Source organism: Uloborus diversus, chromosome 9, assembly GCF_026930045.1.
Source record: "Uloborus diversus isolate 005 chromosome 9, Udiv.v.3.1, whole genome shotgun sequence".
Classification (NCBI taxonomy): domain Eukaryota; kingdom Metazoa; phylum Arthropoda; class Arachnida; order Araneae; family Uloboridae; genus Uloborus; species Uloborus diversus.
Window position 1 is genome coordinate 3,751,788 of NC_072739.1, and position 25,675 is coordinate 3,777,462.

At 33.7% G+C, this 25,675-nt stretch overlaps 1 protein-coding gene across 1 annotated transcript in view; it reads right to left on the reverse strand.

Moving 5' to 3' along the window:
* Positions 1–24,882, reverse strand: part of LOC129229240 (sulfate transporter-like) — a 42,400-nt gene extending 17,518 nt beyond the window's left edge. The window contains exons 1-9 of the mRNA XM_054863505.1: positions 24,768–24,882; positions 22,543–22,707; positions 19,638–19,793; positions 17,273–17,355; positions 15,760–15,907; positions 14,803–14,916; positions 8,856–8,933; positions 8,645–8,740; positions 5,701–5,807 (exon numbers count right to left, since the gene is read on the reverse strand). Coding sequence (XP_054719480.1) covers positions 5,701–5,807; positions 8,645–8,740; positions 8,856–8,933; positions 14,803–14,916; positions 15,760–15,907; positions 17,273–17,355; positions 19,638–19,793; positions 22,543–22,701 — 941 coding nt within the window. The 5' untranslated portion in view covers positions 22,702–22,707; positions 24,768–24,882. The remainder of the gene's footprint in view (positions 1–5,700; positions 5,808–8,644; positions 8,741–8,855; positions 8,934–14,802; positions 14,917–15,759; positions 15,908–17,272; positions 17,356–19,637; positions 19,794–22,542; positions 22,708–24,767) is intronic.
* Between the last annotated feature and the right edge of the window lie 793 nt (positions 24,883–25,675).

Sequence of the window (25,675 nt, forward strand, 5' to 3'; positions counted from 1 at the left end):
CTATTTTACAAATTATTTGTTTACTACTCACGATATGAAATCATTAAAGATATTTGTTGAGAATCTATAATGCAACAAAAATGGTAGGTCGGAATGGAATTATAGCCCGTTCTACCCGACGATCACGTGGCTGGTTCTGACACTTTCACAAAATAGAGTGGAATCCATTTTTTTTTTAATTTTTACAAAAGTGCTTTAAACAACAGCTAAATAAACATAACTTGAAGACTATACATAAAACATAGCTTTAAATTTTATTTTCCACTCACTTTGAATGAAAATGAGCAGTTTCCAAAAACCACTGTAAAGTTACGACCCTATAACACTTTCAAATTAAAGGCAAATGCCAGCTTTTGTTTACTTACAGCTTACAAGAGATTTTAACTACAGTAGAACCTCGTTTATCCGGCCTTCGTTTAACCAGATCTCTGGAAGATCCGGATCAGTTTTAGAATGGGCTCGTTTCCGAAATCTTAAAAGTATTTTTTTCTCAAAGAGCATGCTTAAAAATATAGAATTTAAACATTTTTTAAAAATTATTTGACAAAGTTTAATATTTTTTAACAATTATTTCAATTGATGCGCAGATTGAGATTCATTTTTTGCGCTTCTGCACATGAAACCACAAGTGAAGAAATGCCATTCACTGATGTCATTAGCTCACAATTATCATAACCTGTAACAAGAGTTAACGGCAAAGCGTAAACATTTACCCGGCGATGGAGTTAGCGTGCCAAAGTACATCATTTGTGACGTCATAAAGACCACGCCTTATTTCCAAAATCGGACGTTTAAAAAATTAAATAAAAAATTACTGTTAGGAAAATAAAAGTTTTTTCCAGCTCCATGTTATTTTTCTGCTTATTCTATCAATTTCAGGGACTAAAAGTAGTACCTTTGACTGAAGGAAACAACCCCATTCGGTTGATATCAGTTTCTTTCTCCTTTTGTTATTGACAAAATAAAAAATAAAAAAAAAGGTGGTAGTATAGTTTTAGACGCTAATGTAATAATATAACGCTGTCTGTAAAAGAAATGGTTTAAACCGTATCTTTTCGAATGTCATTAAAAAAACCTACTTAAAAGGGGGCAATTTCCCCTCTTTTTACACACTAATTTCTAAACAGCTGATTTCTAATCAATCTTCAAACTATTGCTCTAAATTTGAAGCTTTTTTTGATGTTACGTTACACGATTAAAATCGACTCTGTGTGTTTTAATACACTGGCCTCAAAAAGTTAAGGTACAACATGTTTTTCGAAGCTCATCATTAAAAAAAATGGCAGTAACAATAAAATGCATAGTGTGCGTGAATGATGGAAACGAACTTTAAAACAATTTATGAAAAACCGATAGCTGGCACTTTTGTTTCATAGAAAAGAACATATCTTTATGAATGAAAAAAAAAGATGCAAATATCAAGCTTTTGTGTGTAAGTTGTGTTGATTTTTAATAGTTGTTGGCAGTTTCGGTGACAATAGTCAAAAGAGTTTAGAAAATGTCTCAGAGACGTCGTTTGCCCAATTTGTTAAGGTGGCGGGCAGTTGGATGAATGGAAATGGGGTTGTCGCAGGCTGATGATGCTAGACATCTCAATGTGTCTCGTAGTGTTGTTCAGCGACTTTGAGATCAATAGCAATTAGAAGATTCTGTGTGTAGAAGAACTGTTCCAGCCCGACCACGTGCTACAACACCTGTAGCTCGTGTCCGTCTTCTAGTTCTTTCGGCCCGAAGGAGAAGAATCACTACTGTGCCGCAGCTCGTTGCAGACCGTTTTGTAGCATCAGGAAGAAGAATCTCAGCTACTACGGAGCAAAATCGTCATCACAATGCAGGTCTCTATGCAAGACGATCAGTTGTGGGTGTTCCCCTCAACGGATCGCAGAGAAGGATCCGCTTATTCTGGACGTGAGAACATTTTTCCTGGACCCAGCAGCAATGGGCTTCTGTGCTGTTCACAGACGAGTCCAGATTTACTTTGGAGAGTGATTCAAGGCGTCTACTAATCTGGAGGGAACAGCGCACTAGATACCATCAAACCAAAACTGTCGAAAGACCACAGTTATATATAGAGGTGGTGGAATAATGGTTTGGGCAGGGATCTCGCTCGGTGGTCACACTGACCTCCATGTGTTCCAAGGAGGAACTATGACTGATCTGAGATATCGGGATGAGATCTCTGATCCATATGTCCGCCCATATGCTGGTGCTGTTGGTAATGACTCCATTCTAAAGGATGGTAATGCACAACCTCACCGAGCTCGGATCGTTGAGGAGTATCTTGAAGATCACGGTTTGGGACGAATGGAATGGCCAGCTCGATCTCCAGACGTGAATCCGACAGAACATCTTTGGGACTATCTTGGCAGACAGGTTGATGCTTTAAATCTTCCTACAAGGTCGTTACATGAACAGGGCTTACTCTGTGTCTGGTCTTCGCTTCCTATCCGGTTGTCCGACAACTTAATACACAGAATGGAAAATCGATGCCGCCAATGAATTAAAGTTAGAGGGAACACACTCCTTATTAGAACCCATTTTTGTATTGTTTCTCTGACATTTTACAACATTATACTGTGATGTTCTGTTTTCTTCAAGAACGGACTTTTCCGCGAAGATTGCATTTTTTGTTATAAATCGTTGTTGCAATACATTTATACAAATTTCTATGATGCATTCAACAAAAAACCATCAAATGCACATATCCTCCAAATTTTTTTCTTTCTACATTCATTCATTTGCAAATTAGTTGCAAAAAAACTGGTAGTACCTTAACTTTTTGAGGCCAGTGTATTACGTTTATGAGACATAGAAAGTTACTTTGTTACAGTATTATGCATATTACAAAGAAATCAACTTAAAAATTTTAAAACTGCTGTAAATGTGTTTTCGTTACAGTGTTAATCATACGACAAAAAAAGCAGTTTTACGGTAATAAAGTCAGCTTCACAATTTCTATTGTATTTTTCTGTCATTATTTTAGAAACTGTTTGCTTACGACTCACCATCTTAACATAAATCGTTGAAGATTTTTGTTCAGAATCTACAATGCAGCAAACGTGGTCGGTCAAAATAAAGTTATATCCCGTTCTACCCGACGATCACGTGCCAGTTTTGAAACTTCTCCAAAATAAAGTGGAGTCCATTTTCTTATGAAAGTGCTTCAAACAACAACTAAATAAATGTCCTTGAATCATGGCTTCATCATGGTTTTAAATTTTTGACTCAATCAATGGAAATTTTGAGCAGTTAAAAAAAAAACAGTAAAGTTACAACCAATTCTGTAAAAACCTTCAAGTTGAGGGCAAATGTCAGCTTTTCCTTACTTAGTGCTTACAAGAGATTTTAACCACAGTAGAACCTCGTCTATCCGATCTCCGTTTACTTGGATCTCCGATTTTTCCGGATAAAATTAGTAGAGTTTAAAAAAAGTTTTATGTTCACAGAAATAAAAAAAAGTTTAAAAAAAATGTGAAAGCTTAACTTTAAGAGCACCAAGTATTTTCTTTTCATTTTGGTTAAATGTGAAACTTCTGGATAGATAGTGCAAAATTTTTTTCAGTCTAACAAACTTGGTACTAACGTACTTGGTTTGTCAGTCCGACATCAAAGCCAGCTTAACTGTAAGTGATAAAGTGTTTTACTGAATAATACAAATGCTAAAGTAAAAATTACATAGGATTGCACGAAACAATCCTATATAATTTTGTTACAAAACATTGTTTTTGCTGTAATAAAAGGTACGTCTGAGGAGAGCTTAAGGTACTCCAGGGGTAAAGCGTTAAAACCATCGATTGTCGCCGGCCGGTGGCGAACGAGGGTTGGCGATCGAAGCGAGCGGGGGGCAGAGCCCTCTAGCAATAAATTATTAAATTAGAAATCATTTACATGATAATCTATATATATAAATCGTTCATAATTTCTGTATCTAAGGTATAAATAACTAAGGTAATTAGCTTCCATATATTAAAGTTAAATAATACACCAAATACAAATATAAATACAATTGCTATTCAATCCAAAAGAAAGAGCCAAAAAAGAAATAAGTAAAAATATTGACTATTTTTACATCCGAGGAAAACAGGCGACATTTTAGAGCACACAAATTCTACTAGGCACATCTTAATCACAGAGCATCACGTGACTTACTGTCTACCAATAACAATGCGATTAAAACTAACGCCAAGCCATGGAAAAACGAAATCAATAAGTTATCATGACAGCTCGTTAATATCTGTATTAGTCAATGTTTGGAAGGCTAACCTTGAAAATTAACAAGAAAATCGCCCGTCGCGTTTACGTTTGAACGAACCCATTGCCTGTTTGGTGATATTTTGATAGTTGAAATGGTAACCCTAACTCCAGCGGATTATCCCTCAACTCCAGTACGTAGCGTTCATTGTTGACCATTTTTTCATTTCTTCATTCCCCTGAAGTGACACCAGTAAAACAGTTAAGTTACCGGATCGAGTTCAGCCTTGTCACATTAAAGCCTTTCCCTGCATGTTAAACATTACCAAAATATATTATCAAGTTATCATACCGTGGCGCGAGTTTCATTGTTGAAACAGGCGGGTTACTCGATCATTGGCTATTATTTATATGAGGATATGTATGCAAAAAATTCAAATAATTTCATGAATTTTAACTTCATGATGTGTTTTATTTTTGATAAAAAAATTATTTTATAAATGAAAATGAACTTTGCAATATCAATATTTATTGTAAAGGGCTTTCATTGTTGACCATTTTTTCGTTTCTTCATTCTCCTAAAATGACAGTATTACCAGTAAAACAGTTAAGTGACCGGATGGAGTACAGCCTTGTCACAAGAAAGCCTTTCCATGCAGGTCAAACATTACCAAAAAATATTATCAAATTATTATCACGTGGAGCGAGCATCATTGGGGATGACGTCAGCGTTACTCAATCATTGGCTATTATATACGATTGAACTCTCATAATACGATCACGTATAATATGAAATCACGGCTAAAAGGAACATTTTGTTCGTTAATTTTGGTTTGCTGTCTAATTACATAAAAAAATTTCACGTATAATACGTACATTAAATTGAAAGTCTCGGCTAAGACGAACAAAAATTTCTGACCTCTTTATTGAAAATTTTCGTAGTTGAATACTGCAATTTTCTTTTTCAGAAATTAATCATTATAGTTAGGTAGTAGAAGTCCTATTGTGTAAAGGAAGAGTATTAAATATTTTACATAGAAAATAAAGCCCGTACATTTGTTTACCTGTGGACATTTCAATTTACTAGGAGATAAAATTGTTCATCTTCCATTGTGGATTACAACCTATTCCGCGATTGTCGACTATCATTTTCCTTTTTGAAAATTTTCCAAAAACATTTATTTATAAGAAATAATTGATTCTTTTCTGAAAACAGTTAGATTACAAGGTGTGTATTAGTAGTAGTAGTAGTAGTAGTAGTATATATATATATATATATATATATATATATATATATATATATATATATATATATATATATATATATATATATATATATATATATATATATATATATATATATATATAAGGATTGGTGGATATATTTTTGACATCTTTTAAAATACTTTTATCTTGAAATTGAAAAAATAAATAAATAAATAAATAAACGTATCAAAAGCATTTTGCGATGAAGATTTTCTTGAAAAGTATTATTTAAATAATACTTACTACTGTGAACGGAACAAAATCGTTATTAATGAGAATAGAATTCCAATGATCAATCCGTAGTCCATGTCCAGAATAATCACAGATAGAAAGGTAACCACCCATACAGACTGAAAAACAACAAAAGAATGAAATTAATTCTTTCACGAAACATTTTTTATTTTCAACATAACTTAAAACAATAAGCTTAAAAAGAATCGAATTTAACAGTCTTAGCGCTTTTTGTCGTTATTTTAAGACAGTTTTTAAATAGTTTTGTGTCTCTTCTTACCTTTTAAAAATTTATTAGTTTTCTTATACTCGTATTGCTGCATTTTGACAAAATTTTTATCAGTTTACAATTAAATGATCTATGACTCACTAACAATTTCCTTTTGTGTCATCACGTTTGTATAAATCTTAAAAGTTTAAAAATAATTTTCTGCATTTTCTTAACTTTTAAAAAATATTACTTTCTTAAATTGCTGCATTTTTACAAAATTATTTGATTTATGACTCACTAACAATTGCATTTTGTGTCATCACGTTTACATAAATCCTAAAATTTTGCTTGGAAAAGTTTTTCCCTGCAATGAGCGCAAAATTTTTCAGTTCGGCACATAGTCATCTTGTTTTGAAATTTTACTGGCAGAAAATCAACTTCAAAAACGGTAGGCAAAATATTTGACACTTGAACAAGTCTACAATAACTTTAAAACTGATTTAAAATAAAATAATAGTTTAAAAAACTACAAAAAACACGCTTTCGTAGCAAAATGAACTAAAAAGTGAAAAATAATCTTTGGATGATAGTAGTTGACCAATCACTTAATTTTAATGTAATACAAAAAAACGTGGGATGCTGTCTATTTTCATTTTTGCTTGGACAACAAATAGAAGAAATTCAAGACAACTGATAAGAAGCCCCCACGCTTTTTTTGTATTACATTAAAATTAAGTGAATGGTCAACTACTATCATCCAAAGATTATTTTTCACTTTTTAGTTCATTTTGCTACGAAAGCGTGTTTTTTTTTAGTTTTTTAAACTATTATTTTATTTTTCTGTTTTTTAGTCTTATGTTGGAGAATTATCAGGCGACGAAATTATTTATAAAACGAGTGCGAGGTAATATCTTAAAGTTAAGACAAGGGCACCCCGATGGGAAGCTACTGTGAGTCATCGATGCATGATTGCGGAAATCATATTCATATTACTTTGAAAATTTGAGATGCATTTGAATAAAAATTTTGTTCAACAATGGTCTGATCAGCAATGAATTTCCAATTGAAGGCTCACCTAAATTTTGGCATGCAATTAGTTAAAAACAATTATATTTCATGTTCTAATTACCTTGGAACATTGGAACAGATTTTGTCTGATGCAGAAAAATTAAAGGTTTTTGTAGATATTTTTAAATAATTTTTGCGAGCATTTTTTAATGTATTTTTTTTAAATTTTTCCTTTTTCACATTTGTTGGATTTATGCCAAAATATTGATTAAAATTGGAGGAAACTAACAATTAAAAGAGTTAATTAATTAATTAGATTATAGAATATTGCATTGTCATCGGGTCTGAGGTCGGGTGCCAAATTTCAAAAGAATCCGATCGCAGGAAGTGGGCGAAATTTGAGCTGCAAGATTCCGTTTCAAGATACATACATACAGACATACAGGTGAAGCTAATAAAAGCGTGTTAATAAATAAAAAGACACAATTTCTCAATGTATTGGAAAAGAATATTGGTTATTGCTCATCCATCTTATACATATAAAATCTGAGTATCTATCTATCTATCTATGTCCAAGCTTCTTCTCCCGAACGACAGTGAACTGACCATCGAACCAGGTATCGATGGATTCGTAATCCTCCCGTCTTCATGTTTGGCTATTTAACATAATTCTCCGATAATAATTAGCGGAGATATCAATTAAAAACTATTAATTATGACTCTTAGATTTCAAAATAAAATCCATATTTTTCGAAGGCTTTCCTCCATTCAAATTATTATTCAGTGCTTCAACTCAACTTTCCGGATGAACGCTTTTATTAAAATTTACAGCGTGAAGAAAATCATTGAAAAGAAACATCTGTTGCAATTTTTTTTCCCGAATATAAAGAAATAAAATTAGGCTTTTGTTTTAAGGCTTTTCCTGTAATCAGGGTGTTTAAGTTGTTTACTTTTCGATTATTTTGCCGTAATCTGCAGCAAAATTTTGCTGTTTTTTTTTTGTTCAAGCCTGATTGTTAAATACGCGTCACATGACATAACTTTCATTTTCGAGGAGGACCGTGCACGTCGTAAAGTAAATGAGTGATTTACAAGTTATTTGAGTTCTTTGAGGGTTTGTACCTGGAAAACGGATTGATGTAATTCTTGTACGACCATGTGGATAGAATCCATCCAAATATTTATCTGAGTGGTATGTTGCATTAATAAACACCCGGGCAACGCCGGGTAGTAGACTATTTTATGTAAAAAGCGGATTGTTATTGTGCATAAATATTTCCGATATAGTCTATCAGATGTAATTCAGTTTAACGTGAGTAAAGATTATAGTTGATAATGCATATATTTTCCCCTTTTGTGCTGACTGAAAATGTACTCATAACTTGTATCATTGATAACGATTATTAACGTTGATGAGGTGTTTTGGCAAAAATATGTTTTACTGGCGTTTTGCAAACCTTGCTTTACGCGCATTTATTTATTCCTTAACGCGTTAGAAACTAGTGTCAGTGTACTACAAAAGCATCAACTGGACTGCTCTTACATTTTTTAGGTAGCCCGTGCAACGCCGGGCACGCAGCTAGCAATGTATTAAATGATGACAAAAGCTGATGTCAAAATTTATCTTATTCTGAATTAAACGAAAAGCAGTAAGAAAATATAGGTTGCTGGTTAAATATGCTAATCCTTAAGCAAAAATAACAGGCAAATATTAAAAAAATAATTTAAAATTCTTACCGCGTCCAGCTTGGATGCATTCCATGCTCTTCTCAAGTCTCCGAAGTACATCAACATCGATTTTAATGACATCACAATTACAGCGGACAGAACACACTGTGTTAAATGAAAAGAAAAACGAAAACAAAAAGGAGATGTTAATACCACTGGCAATTAATGGTCACTATTTACTTATTGGGTCAAGTTTGCTTACCATTTAATTGGTACTTACATTTGGCAAAGGTTCAAACTGTGGACCCAAAACAAAAAGGACGACTAACATCAAAACACAGGACACCAGACTCGCTATCTAAAATAGAAATTGCCCACAAATAAGAAACACGTCGATCTTAGCCATCAAAGTTTATGTAGGGGAATGTGGGGCAAAGTGAAATGGTTAAGATGACTAAATTTTTTCAAAATGAACGAATTAGAAATTTATTCAGTAAATTACCGCCCATTAGCCAGGGCTAAAGCAGAAATACACCGCCAGCTCAGTCATTTCCAGCCGAGGACTGCAGTTTCGTGCTTATTAGCACTCATCAGGGTACTTAGGGTACTCAGGGTACATCAGGTAATTTACTGAATATACCTTGCCTCGCGTTCAATCTTCGAGTTGAACCGAACCATTGCTTCGGTTACTCGTCTGGTCTGCTAATTCTATATTAGCTACCAGTTTGTTTCTGCACTCTTGGCTTCCTTAAGAGGTTTTCCATCTCCAGCTCAGTCACTTTCCTATGCCGGGCTGATGAGTGCTAATAAGCACGAAACTGCAGTCCTCGGCTGGAAATGACTGAGTTGGCGGTGTATTTCACGTAAATTGGAAATTTATTTTGAAAATTACAGTACATAAAGAAAGATCACCGTATTTTATAAAAAAAATTGCGTTGAAACAGTATTTGTTGTTTTTGGCAATAAATTTGAGTCTTAAAAAAACAAAGGTGGAAAAATTTAACTTCTTTTTGTGGGGAAAAGTGAAAAATGAAATATTTTCCTAATCGATTGTAAAACATATTTTTGATCAAAAGAATCAGTAAATAAAAGGTCGAATAAATAAATGATAAGATAATGAAACAATAAACGAATAATTAAATGAATAAATCAATTAATGTATGTAGAAAAATAAATGAGCGAGTAAAAGAATGAATGAATAAGAAAATAAGTGAATGAATGAATAAATAAGTGAGTTAATAAATGAAGGAATGTAAATGAATTAATAAATGAAAACGTAAGTGATTTATATTAAATAATTGAATGAGTAAATGAAACAAACTATTTCACTTTGCCCCGTTATATAATATTAACTAAATTTTTAATGCATTGAATATCAGGAAGTCTCAATTAATATTTTAAATGTTAATAACAAAAATTTTGTCATTTTATAGTAACAAAAATAATTTTTGACTTACAACAAAATATTACAATATAAGTTATCAATTTAAAAAAATTTCCTGTAATAACAAATGCTTTAATCTTCGGCGGTATTTTTTCCCCTGACTGTTATAGACTACATATGGCACTACATAGGTAAAATAATACCAGATAGGTGGAGCGAAAAGCAGAGGAAATATTTCATCATTTCACTTTGCCCCGCTATTTCACTTCGCCCCATGTTCCTCTACCTACATTTATGCTCATACTAGCCACAAGGACGGCTAGATTAGCCGCCTACAGCGGATCATGCAACACGCCTGCGGCATGTTGGTTTACATCACCGAAGGCGGTGTACTTTGGGAGCTTCGCCCCCTCCTTGCCGTCTGCGACGGTAGAATAACTAACCGACAGAAGATCAATTTTCGGTGTGGCATGCCTCTAACCTGACCCACTTTCAATGGAGCCATTCCAAGGTCAGCGCGCCTTTTATTTTCCTCTAACGGAAAGGATGAGTTAATTCAAAATCAATCAAAAAACGCGCCTTATTAATTTTTCCATTTCCACTAGAAATGTGTCAGAAATATGACCTTGAAAAGGAAGAAAGAAAGGGCGAAACGAAGATGTCGAAAGGAAAAACGGAGAAGCATTTCCGAGGGAGAACGGAAATCGTTTTTAATTAATATATCCGCCAATTAAAGTCGTATAATTATGCAACCAAGTCTAACAAGTAGCCGAAAAAATTACGAATCTATCGATACCTGGTTCGATGCTCAATTTTCTGTCGTTCACCAGGAGCAGCAATGACATAGATAGTCAGATATATAGATACATAGATGGATAGATATATAAACAAGCAAATTTTATTAATATTAGATTACAAACAAATACGAAACAACTCATTACACTAAAAAAAAAAAAATCAGAATTTCCAGGAAACCGTTCCAGGATTTCCAGGGTTTTCACCAATTTCCTGTGAAAATCAAGTATATTTGTGAAAAAGTTCCTGAATTGCTACAAGTTGCATGAATGCGGACTTCTCACTGTTGTAAAAAATGAGTTAAGCTACCAGTGTCAAAATATACGTAGCATTTTTAGCGAGCATTTTGCACTCAGTTCAATTACAGTCAGTCCAGACTGACTGTATCCCAAATGTGGGCAAAATGCTGTCCGCGTGGACACTGTACTTTGCAAATAATTGCAGCAAATAATGATAAAGGTGAGCTTACGATTCTGCATAAGCTTTGTCCGTATTTGCTTCAGGAGCTTTCTTGGTAAATCAGGATTGTACCAAGAAATTACTATAAACATAGATAAGGCTTCATGGGAGGTTTCTAATTTATTCCAGAAATGTGAACTTTTTACTGTGGGAATTCTTTAATGAGATTACTGATTTTCAGAGGGAAACTTTCTTGTTTTTACCAGATATGTTACTGACAGAATTTAGGCACATTAGCTGTCCATTGTTTTCCAGGAACATCTCTGAATTCTTTTTACAGTGTATTGCATCATGAGGCAGCAGTTTTAAATTTGTTAGGAATCATCAGTGTGGAGTAGGCATAAGGAGCTGGAGGTAGTAAAACTCTCACAGAAGCTAGGATTACCTCCATACTGTCCAACCACGGATTGTATGGAATTGGCAAACGTCCAGTTAAGAAGAGTCCATCTGAATGAGGGAGAAAAATAAAAATCTGATGCGCGTGTTCTGCTCATTTGAATGACACTCTGCTTAATTTAGAGGCTAACATATATCTGAAAAAGCTGACATCCCTAAAAACTAATAGATACGTCCATTTCCGCCTTTAAACCGGATGCTTACATTTCCATACAATCCGTGGTCAGACAGTACTTGTAAGCTAAATTAAAATTTACCATACCCGTGAGGGGTCCATAAACGTAGTTCGACTTCGCCTCATAAAGTGAAGGTAAACGCCACACTGTAAAAACGTTCAGAAACGTTCCTGGAAAATAATAGGCAGCCGATCTGCTCAATTTCTGCCAGTAACATATCTTGCAAAAACCAGGAACCGTTTTCCGCTAAAATTCAGTAACCTTCATGAAATTATCCTGAAAAATCCAGAAATCTTCCCTTTCAAAGCCAGTCGTGTCTTTGGAACTTCAGAGTAAGCTTAGGTTTCGATAATATAACAGCTTGGTACTTTCCTCATTTATAAAGACAGTTCCAAAAGCGGTATTGCGAACATAGCCAAGCTAAGCCAGAATTGCAAGTAAGTATATTAAGCGTTTCACTTGACTACAATTCTTGCAAAGCTACGTAGTCCTAAGACCATAGACTAATAATAAGAGTAGACCGAGCTATGGCAACCCTTTTGCTGCTCATAAACCAAACCATGTGACTAGCGTTGATCGTAGCAGACGATCAACGCCAGCGCGAAATAAAATAAATAGAATTGATGGAACACGGAAGAATGATCTTTTATGGAGTCCGATTTGTAAATTTGTTATTCTAAGTTGTAAATATTTTGTTAATATAGTGAGTTTTTCGTTTAGATAGCATTGTGCATTCTCTTTAGTCAATTTCAATAACTCTCAAAGCAATAAAAGATGCAAGCGACCCAGAAGAATCAGCAAACGGTAAGATTTTTACCTACAGTTTCAATTTAAGATACCGATTAGTACATTTTTGCGTTAACGCAAAACGTTTACGCCATTTCGTTCACGCCAACGCTGACAGCTCCAAATGAAATAAAAGTTACCGAAAACTGATCAAAAACTATTACTAATGTCAAAATAATGCATAACTAAAAGAAAAACAGTTCAATCTCTGCACCTGGAAGTTTTTTTTAATGAAAATACATTGTCTTAAAATACATGTCGAGTGCCAAACTATAGATAATGCTGCCATCTAGCAACCATGCTGCCAAAGTTTCGCCAAGCCCTTCCACTAGTCACATGATACATCAATGAACCAATTTTCTTTATCAGTAAGAATGAGAAAGCTTGGTCTACTCTTATTATTAGTCTATGCCTAAGACTGAAGCCGATACACTGTATAAATACTCTCAGTTAATCTTCAAACTGGGAGCTAAAAATATTTTTCACAACAGAGAGAAGTCTGTATTCGTGCAACTTGTAGCAATTCAGGAAATTTTTTGACAATAATACTTGATATTTCCAGGAAGTAGATAAAAAGCCTTAAAATCCCGAAACGTTACACGGAAATACTCAACGTTTCGGAATTTGTTTACAGTGCAGGGTAGTACATTACCATAGCTTTAAAAAAAACTATATCTAACCACTGTGAAGGTAATTTAACTTACCAGTGTGAAGGTAATCTAACTTGACAACGTGAAAGTAATATAACCCAACAGCGTGAAGGCAATTTAACTTACCAGTGTGAAGGTAATCTAACTTGACAGCGTGAAAGTAATATAACCCAACAGCGTGAAGGCAATTTAACTTACCAGTGTGAAGGTAATCTAACTTGACAACGTGAAAGTAATATAACCCAACAGCGTGAAGGCAATTTAACTTACCAGTGTGAAGGTAATCTAACTTGACAACGTGAAAGTAATATAACCCAACAGCGTGAAGGCAATTTAACTTACCAGTGTGAAGGTAATCTAACTTGACAGCGTGAAAGTAATATAACCCAACAGCGTGAAGGCAATTTAACTTACCAGTGTGAAGGGTAATCTAACTTTTCAGTGTGCAGGTAATCTCAGCTATTCTAAGATCCTGTTTGTTATGGCCATTTTAGAATGATGATTCCAAGTAGGAGTGAAATTGCATTCTCTACCGTAATAATCTGTTTCGTGTATTAGCTTTTAGTTCTGCCTAATCTCCGGCTATGGGACGGTAACTCTTTGCTTATTAATATATTGCATCTTTCCTTTTTTATATGCCTCGCAGTTGTAAAATTTCATGTAGTTCAAAATGGTATAACTATGAATATCGCCAAAAAGGTGGAAATCTTGCGAAATCCTTAAAATGAATAACTTTCATAATAAAAAAGGTTAAATAGGGAAAAAAATTGTGGGGTGAAAAGAATTTTCAAAAAATAAATAAATAAAAATAAATAAATAAAAATATCCTCCTATAAACAAACTTTTTGCTACAGCCGCGTGATCCCCCATACATTTTTTCTTACTATTTATAGTTTTTTAAATATATTGAACTGATGGATATTTGCTATTTGAACCATATCTAATTTATCATAATCATCGCCTCAGAGCAACATTAAGATATCTAATCTCAGAAATAACACTAAGATATCTTACTTTTGCTCTAAGGCGACAATATACATATATTTCTCAAAGTTTTTTTTTGTCAATACGCCATAACTTTTTAAATATTTCTTCGAACTTCATTAGTTAGTCAGTTTAAAAAAAAAATATATTTTCACTGCTATTGGTGCAAAAAATTCCAGTATTGGTTATTTTTCAAAAAATTGCCATTAAAAAAAAGGCTTTTTGAATTCCCGCTGTTGACCTAAATAAACGAGCGCCAACTGTTGAACAGAAAGTGAATCGTTTTGGTGATTGATTAAAAAAAAAAAAAATTCAAAAACTTTTGTTTTTTCTTTACGATTTTTTGGGGGAAAGGGGGAGGGACTAATAAAAACGGGTGCAAACGTGAAAAGCTGGAAACTGGGAGATGTTCATTCTGTTACACATAATCGATCACGTATCGAAAATCAAATCATTGAATCAATATAGATTTGACGCTTTTACTATTTTACCTCGCCATTATTTAAGATTTAACAATAATATAACGTTATGATTTCATACATCACACTTTCCTTTATGTTGCAACAAAATCACCGACCCAGACCCTCATGAACATACCTGAGTCTTTGCCCCAGTGCTTTCTTGCATAGCGCTCCTCGAAAGTGATCCACAGCTCGGAAAACAGAAGAAAAAAGAAGACACAATGCCACCGACACCATACGCCACTAGTTCCTAAAATGAAACCCCTCCATTTTAGGTTCAAAATCAAACCTTCGTTTGTAATAACACGTGAATAGTATTAGCAAGGTTATAAATAAATTAATGCTGATGTGAACATCTAATCATAATTGGAAATTAATTTGAAGGAAAATATATTGCTCATCGGCAACAAAGTCGCATGTCCCAAAAACTAAAAAAAAAAGTTTTCAGCTACGTTCTAGCTGTTGTTATGTACAGGACATGTGAAAAGCATATGTTCTGTTATGCGAGCAATTTGATAATCCGAACTTCCTCGGTCGCATATAAACAACCTTTATTCAGCTAGGATAGCCAATTAGCAGTCTCTAAATTTCTACATGGTTTCTAGTAAAGTAAAAGTAGTTTATATGCCACACGATCTCAATTTATTCGGATTAAAAAGGTTCTAGTGATTAAGTAACGTTGGTTTAATATTTTGCCCCTATCTTTCATAATGCCGTCCGTGAATTGCTTCATTTGAAATGAATCACGCATAAAGAATATGCATAAAGCATCTCTATACTAAGATGAATAAATACCTTTGTGCTGAAAAGTAGAGTAGGCAATAACAACGTCAAAAAGCGCAACTTGAAGATTACTGCAGACACGTGTTTCCGCGTTACAAGGTACTCCTTTTTCGATGCAAAATAAAGGAGCTTATGGATGCTCCGACAGAAGATTTTGTCGGATGTCTCTCCAGCTATAAGCTCATTTATTTTGTATTGAAAAAGGCGTACCTCGTAACGCCGAAACACTCGTCTGCAGTAATCTGCAATTTGTGCTTTTTGACGTTGTTATTGCCTACTTTACATCTCTATGCGATTCCATAATGCTTACCTGGTTGGTGTCGACTTCATATTCGTGCTTTTTGGCATATATTAGCACCATCGAGAGGGTTGTGGCAGCGCAAATGATCGACAAAATCATACTGGAAGTCAGAACCTTGGGAAGAAGTTCGAACGGTGGGGCTTCAGGAGGCAGGAAACTGAAAAGCGAGAATCAGAATATTCTAAGAGTTGGCTAAGACGGCTGGTTAATATACAGGGTGTTCTGTTTTAACCTGCAAGACCTCTATTTTCGCAACCGTTAGTCCTATAGATACATACATTCAATCGCAAAAATGTTCAAAATCAGATGCAGAGTTAAGATATTGAAAGTTTGAAGTAAAAATAAAAATGAATCAAAAAATGCAAAATATAACTTTTTATACGGGCCCCAGGACCCCTTAATTATATTTAGGGAAATAATCTCCATTACAGTTCTCCGAAGTACTCCGAAGTTTCCATCTATTTTCTTTTTACTCATTCACAAACCTTATCAATGAAAAATAGGGGGGCCGTATACTTCAGTCGAATGTACGGGGGCTGTATATTCATTACAAGAAATTATTTACAGGCTACGTTATTACAATAATTTTAGATGAAAGATAATTTAATAAACGCCAAATTTAGCTAGATTACGACAAATTAATCACAAAAATAATTACTACTTACAGAATTTGTAACAGTATTTTAGAGAAATAAAAATAAATTTGGAGTGTTGCACGGGAAAAATATCGAGTTTATTGCTGTTTCATTAGTTCGTATGCAGTTTCGATTTCACGAATTATAGCTATTTTCACAGAAAAAGGAACATTGACCCGGTGATTCTAAGGGACCATAAAAAATGAACCGATTCTCTACAGTCATAATATCTGACTGATGGCCAAGCATGTTTTTTTTCTCTTAAAAAATTGACAGTATATTCTGTAGGTTTCAAATCAATAGTAGAACCCATACAATATAGTTGCTGCAAAAGTATTAGAAATCAATTTAGTGACATATTGCCTGACACATTAGTGATTATAGGCACATGTGCCAATTACTGGAGACGAGCAAAACTGAAGCACCACTACATGGCACATCTATCATTATTTCAAAAATCATAAAAGGGGCAAAAATATATTTCTACCCACTCAAAGTAACACCTTTCAACTAAACAAAACTTTGATAACGAAAATTTAAAATATATTTTAAATCAGATTTTAATGGATTGATGCGCTTGCTTCTGTTATGCCAGAAAAGAAGCTTTTTCAATAAAAATGGCTGATTTGACGCAAGCAACAATTGTTTCTCTTTCCTATGGACTGCTACCATTAAGCAACATGAATTGAAGCTATAATCTTTAAAGTAAATGTACATTCAGTTGGTATATAGCCATCTGCTTTTAAAAGATTTCATACGAATCTTATTTTAGGACATTTTTGTTGGAAGTGCCAATCACTGGTGGCCTGCCAATTACTGGGGGTTTTACCCTACTTAGAAATTCCTTTACATTAAACATTTTTAATGATTAATATTTTGTCACTTACCCTGTAGGCGTCAAGCCGACAACATCTATGTCATATTTCGTGTGCAGGCAGATGTACTTCGATACCATCGTACCCCCAATTACCTAAAAAAAGGAGAAAAAGCATTTATTTATTTATTTATTTTTTTAACATTATAAGTAAAGTTTTACGAGCATATAAGGGTAAAGTTCCATAAAGCTGACAACCAAAAAACCATTCCTACAGCTGATATCTTTAAATAAACTAACATTAAAGAATTACGAATTTTTTAAAACAATGTACTTAGAATGAGTTTTTCTTTTTTAAGAAGAAAGAAAAACTCATTCTAAAATAGTATTTGAGAACATCGACAATGCTTTATATATTTGCATATTTAACTATATCAGATTTAAGAACTGCTTTAGGGTGTCAGCTTTAGGGCACTATACCTTATTTGTTTCATGTTAGTTTTGACGAAGAGATCACTTTTGGCTCGTTAGTTGATCCAATAACTAGTCTTTCGTTCAGTGTAAATGCAAATAATTAGCAGTCTTTTTTAAAAATTCTAAATTCCATTACATCACACGAATCACTTTTTATGTTTTCTATGCCACCCGAAATCAATTAAAGTGACAAAAATTCAATCTTTCTATGTAAAATAAAATAAATTACAATTTTTTAGAAAGTACTAGAAAATTATCCATCAAAGTATGACGGGTCAAAATTGCTTCTACACTTGAACGAAGCAATTGCCTGTTTGGTGCTATTTTGATACTGATACTTGAACTTTTAACCCTAACTCCAGTGGATTAACACTAAACTCCAGTCGATAGCGTTCATTGTTGACCACTTTTTCGCTTCTTTATTTTCCTAAAGTTTGTCTCACCAGTAAAACAGCTAAGTTACCGGATCCAGTTCAGCCTTGTCAAAATAAAGCATTACATGTCAAAAATTGCCAAAAAATATTATCAAATTATAAGAATGTTTGAGGTGCTTCAACAATGAAGTAATGCCGTCACACATGCTATGGGGCGAGTTTCATTGTTGGTGACGTCAGCGGCACTCGATCAGTGATTTTGGCTATTATATGCATGCTTCACTTACCAAATCGATTAACTCCATGAAACAAAAAGTCGAGAAAAGAGATGAAGCAGATAGTGTTATCCATAAGAGTGAATGGGCCCTCGTGTTACATTTTCTGCCATCGCAGGATCAGAAATGTACTGAACCAAATGTTTAATATATATTCACATTCTAAGCATTGATTAAGCACTATTAAAGCAGAAATGAGGATTTTTTCAAAACAAGGAGTTAATCGATTTGGCAACTGAGGCATCCATATATGTACTAGAAAGTCGCCCGTCAAGGTATGACGGGTGAAAATTGCTTCTAGATTTGAACGAAGCCATTGACTGTTTGGTGATATTCTGATCGTTGAAATTGTAACCCTCACTCCAGTGGATGATCCCTCAACTCCAGTAGATAGCGTTCATTGTTGACCGCTTTTTCGTTACTTCATTCCCCTGAAATGACACAGTTTTACCACTAAAACAGTTAAGTGACCGGATCGAGTTCAGCCTTGTCACAATAAAGCCTTTCCCTGCATGTTAAACATTGTCAAAATATATTATCAAATTATCATACCGTAGCGCGAGTTTCATTGTTGAAACACCGGGTTACTCGATCATCGGCTACTATGTATATGAGGATATGAGGATGTGTACACAAAAAATTCAAATAATTTCATGAATTTTAACTTCATGATGTGTTTTATTTTTGGTTAAAAAAATCGTTTTATACATGAAAATAAACTTTGCAGTATCAATATTTATTGTAAAGGGATTTTCCCCCAGTTCAGTAAAGTTTTCACTTTTAAAACTTGGTTAATTATTTCACTTTTTTCGATCGATACTTATCACATTTTAAAATTTAATTCCTAATTTATTTAAAAACTTCTATAGCCACGTCTTTTATTATTTTTTTAAAGTAATTTTTACTAATAATAAAGCTGAATGTCCCTATGTCCGGATCTCTGTCTGTCGGGATCTCTGTGACGCACATAGCGCCTAGACCGTTCAGCCTATTTTCATGAAATTTGGCACAAAGTTAGTTTGTAGCATGGGGGTCTGCACCTCGAAGCAATTTTCGAAAATTCGATGTGGTTCTTTTTCTATTCCAATTTTAGGAACATTTTCTTGAGCAAAATTATCAAAAGATGGACGAGTAAATTACGAAATAATCATAACGAGGAACCGTAACATGGGTACAAACCAATTGGCGAGAAAATTCACTATACATTATTTGTAAATATACAGACAAACCAAAAGACCTTTTAATTTTCTATTACGGGCAAAGCCGTGCGGTACCACTAGTTGATTAATATATTGAAAATGTAAAGTTATCTTACCAGAATCAACTCGGCTGGCACTGGCAGTTTGGACTTTTTCAGCACAATTCCATTGATAAGCTCTTTAACTATGATGAGGAAAAGTAGACTACACACAGACATGATGAGTACAATGTAGTTTACGGACCCTATTCTTTCAAAAAATGATACCCACGTCTGAAATAAACGAACAGAAACTTCTTAAATTTTTGTCGCTTGCAAATAAAGACACACCATGCAGTGGTGGTAAAAAAAATTTCATCACCTGCGCCGCAAAGGGGAGGAAGATTATCTCGACTGCCTTCAACACACAGTCAAGCATCCCGTATCCCATATAATTTGGGGATGTATTTCTGATCAAGGAGTTGGTGGGCTTCACTTTGTGCAAGGAACAGTAAACGCTCAGGTGTATATCGGCATTTTGGAGGAGAAATTGCTTTACTTCAGTTCCAAACATCATTTTCCAGGATGATTCTGCTCCATGCCGTAGGGCAAAACTGGTAAGTAACAATTTAAAAACCTTTATCCTGCCATTAGACTTAAATTGACATGGGGTTAAGTAATTTTTTTCTCTAAACTCACACGCAGGTTCAAAAATGGAATAATGAGCATGGGGTCAGCAGTTTGCCTTGGCCCCGAAACAGCCCCGATCTACGTAAACAATTATAGGATTCCTGCTGTTAAATGTTTATTTCTAAGTTTTGCAGAATTTCACATGCATTCATCGTTAATCGATCGACCAAAACTTCTCACACCGTCACATTGTTGCAAAAATGCGAGGGTAATGCAATTTTTTTTTTTTTTTTTTTTACCAGCACTGTAATGTTACAAATTTTGTATTTTTTTCTTTTCGAAATCATGCTGTATAACAGCATCTACCAGGGTTACTAGTACCATCTTTTGCCGTAAAAAGAGGAGAGGTTCTTCTACCATTTGCACTGATTATCTCCAAATTTTTAATTTTGACACATTCAGCCCTTGCTTCTCAGTGCCTCAATCCAGAATGTAAAAAAACTTTTACTTCTATGGTACACACACATCTACAGACATCCCCCCTCCTCTTTTTCTCCCATTATTTCATTTGTTTAATGCTTCAAACTCTACATTTTTTACAGTCCTAGTTATTTTACTCTTTCTAATTTCTGGAACACCCTCTTTTCACATCGCTAAAGATTGATTAAATAGTAATAGTTTGTAGTACCCATCTTGAAAGGTCTCACAAATGTATACAAATAATATCCAAACGGCCTAAAGAGGGGAGGTTCTCTGACCATTTGCACTAATTATCTCCAAATTTTTAATTTTGGCACATTCAGCCCTTACTTCTCAGTGCCTCAATCCTGAATGTAAAAAAACTTTTACTTCTATGGTACACACACATCTACACACCCCCCCCCCTCCTCTTTTTCTCCCATTATTTCATTTGTTTAATGCTTCAAACTCTACATTTTTTAGTCCTAGTTATTTTACTCTTTCTAATTTCTGGAACACCCCCTTTTCACATTGCTAAAGATAGATTAAATAGTAATAGTTTGTAGTACCCATCTTGAAAGGTCTCACAAATGTATACAAATAATATCCAAACGGCCTAAAGAGGGGAGGTTCTCTGACCATTTGCACTAATTATCTCCAAATTTTTAATTTTGGCACATTCATCTCTTGCTTCTCAGTGCCTCAATCCAGAATGCTAAAAAAAACTTTTACTTCTATGGTGTGTCTTTAAGACACACATCCCTCCTTCTCTTTTCTGAAATTATTACATTTGTTTAATACTTCAAACTCTACATTTTTTATAGTCCCAGTTATTTTCCTCTTTCTAATTTCTGGAATACCGTCTTTTCACATCGCTAAAGATAGATTAAATAGTAATAGTTTGTAGTACCCATCTTGAAAGTACTCACAAATTTTATAAATACTATCCAAACGGCCCAAATTTTGTTTTCATCAATTAAAAAATGATTTTTCTGAAATACTTTCGATTCCGGTTAATAGAACCACATTGAGACAGGAGCATTTTGATCCTAATAACCGGCTGGTCCGATTAAGCGAACAAGTCCTGTGCAATTGACCAAACATGCTATAATACACAACACATTTAAATTCCCTTATTATTATTGTGAGCCCCATATGTGTGGTGAGTATACAAAGAAGAAAAATTGCTGTTTACAAAATTTTTCCATTACAAAATAAGTTAAAATAAAGCGAATTATCTTTCTACACTCGTTCAACAACGTGTTTCAAATCGATACGGTTTTAGTTATTCCTTCCAGTCAGTAGCGATTCGATTCAATTCAATAACCAGAAGGAACTAAAAGTGAGAGTGAAAAATAAGTTCTAAAAAGTGCTAAACGGTTATTTAAAATTCCCATAAAATGTATTTTTTACAGCTATTTTTTTTTCTAAAAATGTACAGTCTTGAACGTGGTAACTGAACTGAAGAAATTTGAAATTTCACTGAAATTTTGACCTTTGCTGGAACAGTACCGCCATGCAATGGGAGTTTTGTCAACTATTTTTTCCAGTAAATATTCCTCTGTTAAATTGAAAGGTTAAAAGGAACCATAATTATTATTATTTTTATTGCACTAACTATTAAGTTCGCTGACCCACTTGAAACTCGCTTCAAGTGGGCGATTTTGAATTTTTTCAAATTTTTTCTCATGTTCTATGGCTGAATTAAACAGATTTTTGATCCCAATAAGCGAATAATATTAGTAATGGTTAATGTGCACTGGGTGTACATGGGTGTGTAAAGGGTAATGTTAACTTGTGTAATGGGATTTGTTTTGACTCTTTAAGATTTGTTCTTTCCGAATTAAGATTTGTTGATTCCGAATAATCGGCTGATCCGATTAACTGGTGGTCCAATTAAGCGGATCCCACCGTATTTCAATCGTGCAAAAAATAAAAGAAAGCGGGTACTCACGAGAATGACATTGAATGGTCCAGAGTATTTGGTGATGTTGGCTCCGGTGAGAGGTTTGAGCTGACTGGTCAGGATGTGAATCACAGTTCCGGTGATGAAGGCGCTGATCATCTCGTCTGACATGAAGGATGTCAAGTACCCCATTCGGCAGAGACCCATCGCTGTCTACAAGAGATAATTTCGGAAACAAAAAGAACGATCCTTTTAGAGAACGGCACAACAAAAGAATGAAGTGACAAAAGATTCGTTTGGGTAACGCCTTATTGTTTTCACAAAAAAAAAAAAATCCTGGCTACTAAAAATGAAAATGTGGATACATAACTGAATTGAAAGTGTCTCCTGGCTACTTGCTACTGAATAAAATTTTTGAATTTTCAAATCTACCGTTATATATAGAGTTCCTGAAAAATCCTCCCTTTTTCAAATACCTCTAAAACCTGTTAAACAAAAAAGTGGAAGCTCTCTATTTCATAGAATGTTGTGGTCAATGGTGTTCTGGATCAATAGGGAAAAATTTTGAAATTAATGTTTTTGAGAAAAGTAAAAAATAAAAAGTTATTTTAAAATAATTTTTTCAAAAGAAAAATAAACGAGCTGATGTGTGCATCACATGACTTCCTTTTACTCCAATTTAATGTCATTTCCCCATTATTCGCTATTTTAATGTGATTCAATATTTATTCTCTAAATATCACCAACAATGGCCAAATTAAAACCAAAAAAAAAAAAAAAAACTCCGCCAAATTTGTCGCCAAGTTGGCGACAAAACTTGGCGACCAAAAGACTGGCGATATATCGCCAAGTGTCCGACAAATTATAACGCCACTTGAGTTTACATCGAAATTAACAATGATTTCCCCCCAAAAAGGTGCAAAAGACCCCCTTAGGAACATCCGAAAGCAACCAAAAGGGGAGGTGCACAACTAGACCCCACTACGAGTCTATGTACCAAATTTCAACTTTCTAGGACATACCATTTTTGAGTTATGCGAGATACATACGCACATACGCACATACATACAGACGTCACGAGAAAAGTCGTTGTAATTACCTCGGTGATGGTCAAAATGGATATTTCGCGTGTCTATACATTCTTAGGCACTTTTCCGCATGTGGTCGAATCGAAAAAAAAACTCAACATTCATTTGGGGGTGAGCAAAATGGAAATTAAGGGCGATTTTTGAGTGAAAATTTTTTCGCGAATACAATACTTCCTTTTTTGTAAAAGGAAGTAAAAATACAACAAAAGGTCTAAAAGAAGGGTTAAAGTTTTCTTTAAAACTAGATGAATCTAGTAATACGTCAGGACACACCATCTAAGCTAATTGTACCGAGCAATCTTAAAGATTTGATTACTTTATCTCCGTCAATATACCGATTGTTATATACAAGAGAAGTTTCTGGAAATAAAAATTCCGGTTTGATATTGGATCCTGTTAAGAAACAGTACAACAAAAGACTGATTATAATTGTGTATTGAAATCAGGCGGAAACACGGATCCTTTACTAGGCCCAATTCTTATTGTAGAGCTGTATGACTTTCAAGCTCTTCTGTGGAACATATAGGCCCTCGAAGCTTTGATGAAGAAATTGCTAGAACAGAAATGCACGGGGAGTAAACACTTAGGGCACAATATAACCGCCTATGTCAGATCTCTGTGTATAAAAGATCTATAGATCGAACGAAATGTCTGGACGGACACACCAGCTAAGTAAGTTTTATTCAGTAATCCTTAAGATTGTTAAAATACCAATAAAATCTTGATATTATTATTATTTTATTTATTTATGTTATTATTAATATTAAATGTAATAAATCCTGATATTATTATTACATTATTTATTAATTTTAATATTATTATTATTATTGAATCTAATAAAATCCTGATTCTTGTTTAATTTATTTTACCAAACTAATAATACTCATTTTTATATTATTATTATTTATATTATAATTCAGATTATTATTATTCATATTATCATTATTTTTATTAATATTTACATAATCATTATTTACATTATTATTATTAATATTTATAATATCATTAGTATTAATTATTATTATTTATATTATATCTGTTATTAAATAATAATATTATTATTAATATTATTGCTATTATTATTACTGTTTGCATCTCTATGTGTACACGGCCGTAAGAAAATTAAATTACGGAAATGAAGAGAAATTGAACTAGGGCAAAAGAAAAGCGACTCTGAATAAATACCTGACCTGCAGGATACCGACAAGAAATGTGATAACCATGGCAATATGGATCTTATCATGGATCAGGGGAGGTGCGTCCGTGGGATAGAGCGGGGTCGTAGAATTATGGGCTGTTGCGTTCGCAGCGGCGTGCATGTGATCCATTGCGATCTTGTAGTTGACATGCTCCATCCTGTAAATTTCATCCACTGCTGTTCCAGCCAGAAGACTAGAAATGGCAAAAGTACCTGGATGCAAGGACGAAGAAAGATAGTTATGAGTTAGTGACAGGGCTCGAAAATATCATGATCTTTTCAAAATATCCGATATTTTGATATATATCAGATATTTTGATGTATATCCGATATTTTCACTCAGCACAAACTAAAGTCTTCAAAATAGTAAATGCATCCTCAAATTGCTCTTTATTTTCTTATATTGTTATTACAATATGTAGACTTAAAATTAAGGTTACTTTCATTTTTTTTAAAACTTTTTTATAAATTTTAATGGAGTTAATTTAGCATAAGCTGTTTTATACTCATTTCTCTTCTGTTGGCTATTCAGACATAAAAATATGCATTAGTCAGTAAGTTTTTTTTCAGACCAACGTTTAATATTTAACTAAGCACTTTTAATATGAATTTAAATTGTAATATTACTAAAAATTTTATGTGAATGTAAAATAAAAAAGGAATATTACATAACTTTATTAAATTAATGATATATTAATACATCATAAAAATGTAATACATACCTTTTTAGTTATTTTCAATAATAAATGAACAATATTACTATGATTAATATAATTTTTATATTGAAAATACCATAGTTGAAAAAATTATTATCGTAAATATTATGACATTTTCAAAATAAATATCGGATATCGTGATATATATCATGATACATATCGACTGGTTATATCGGCGA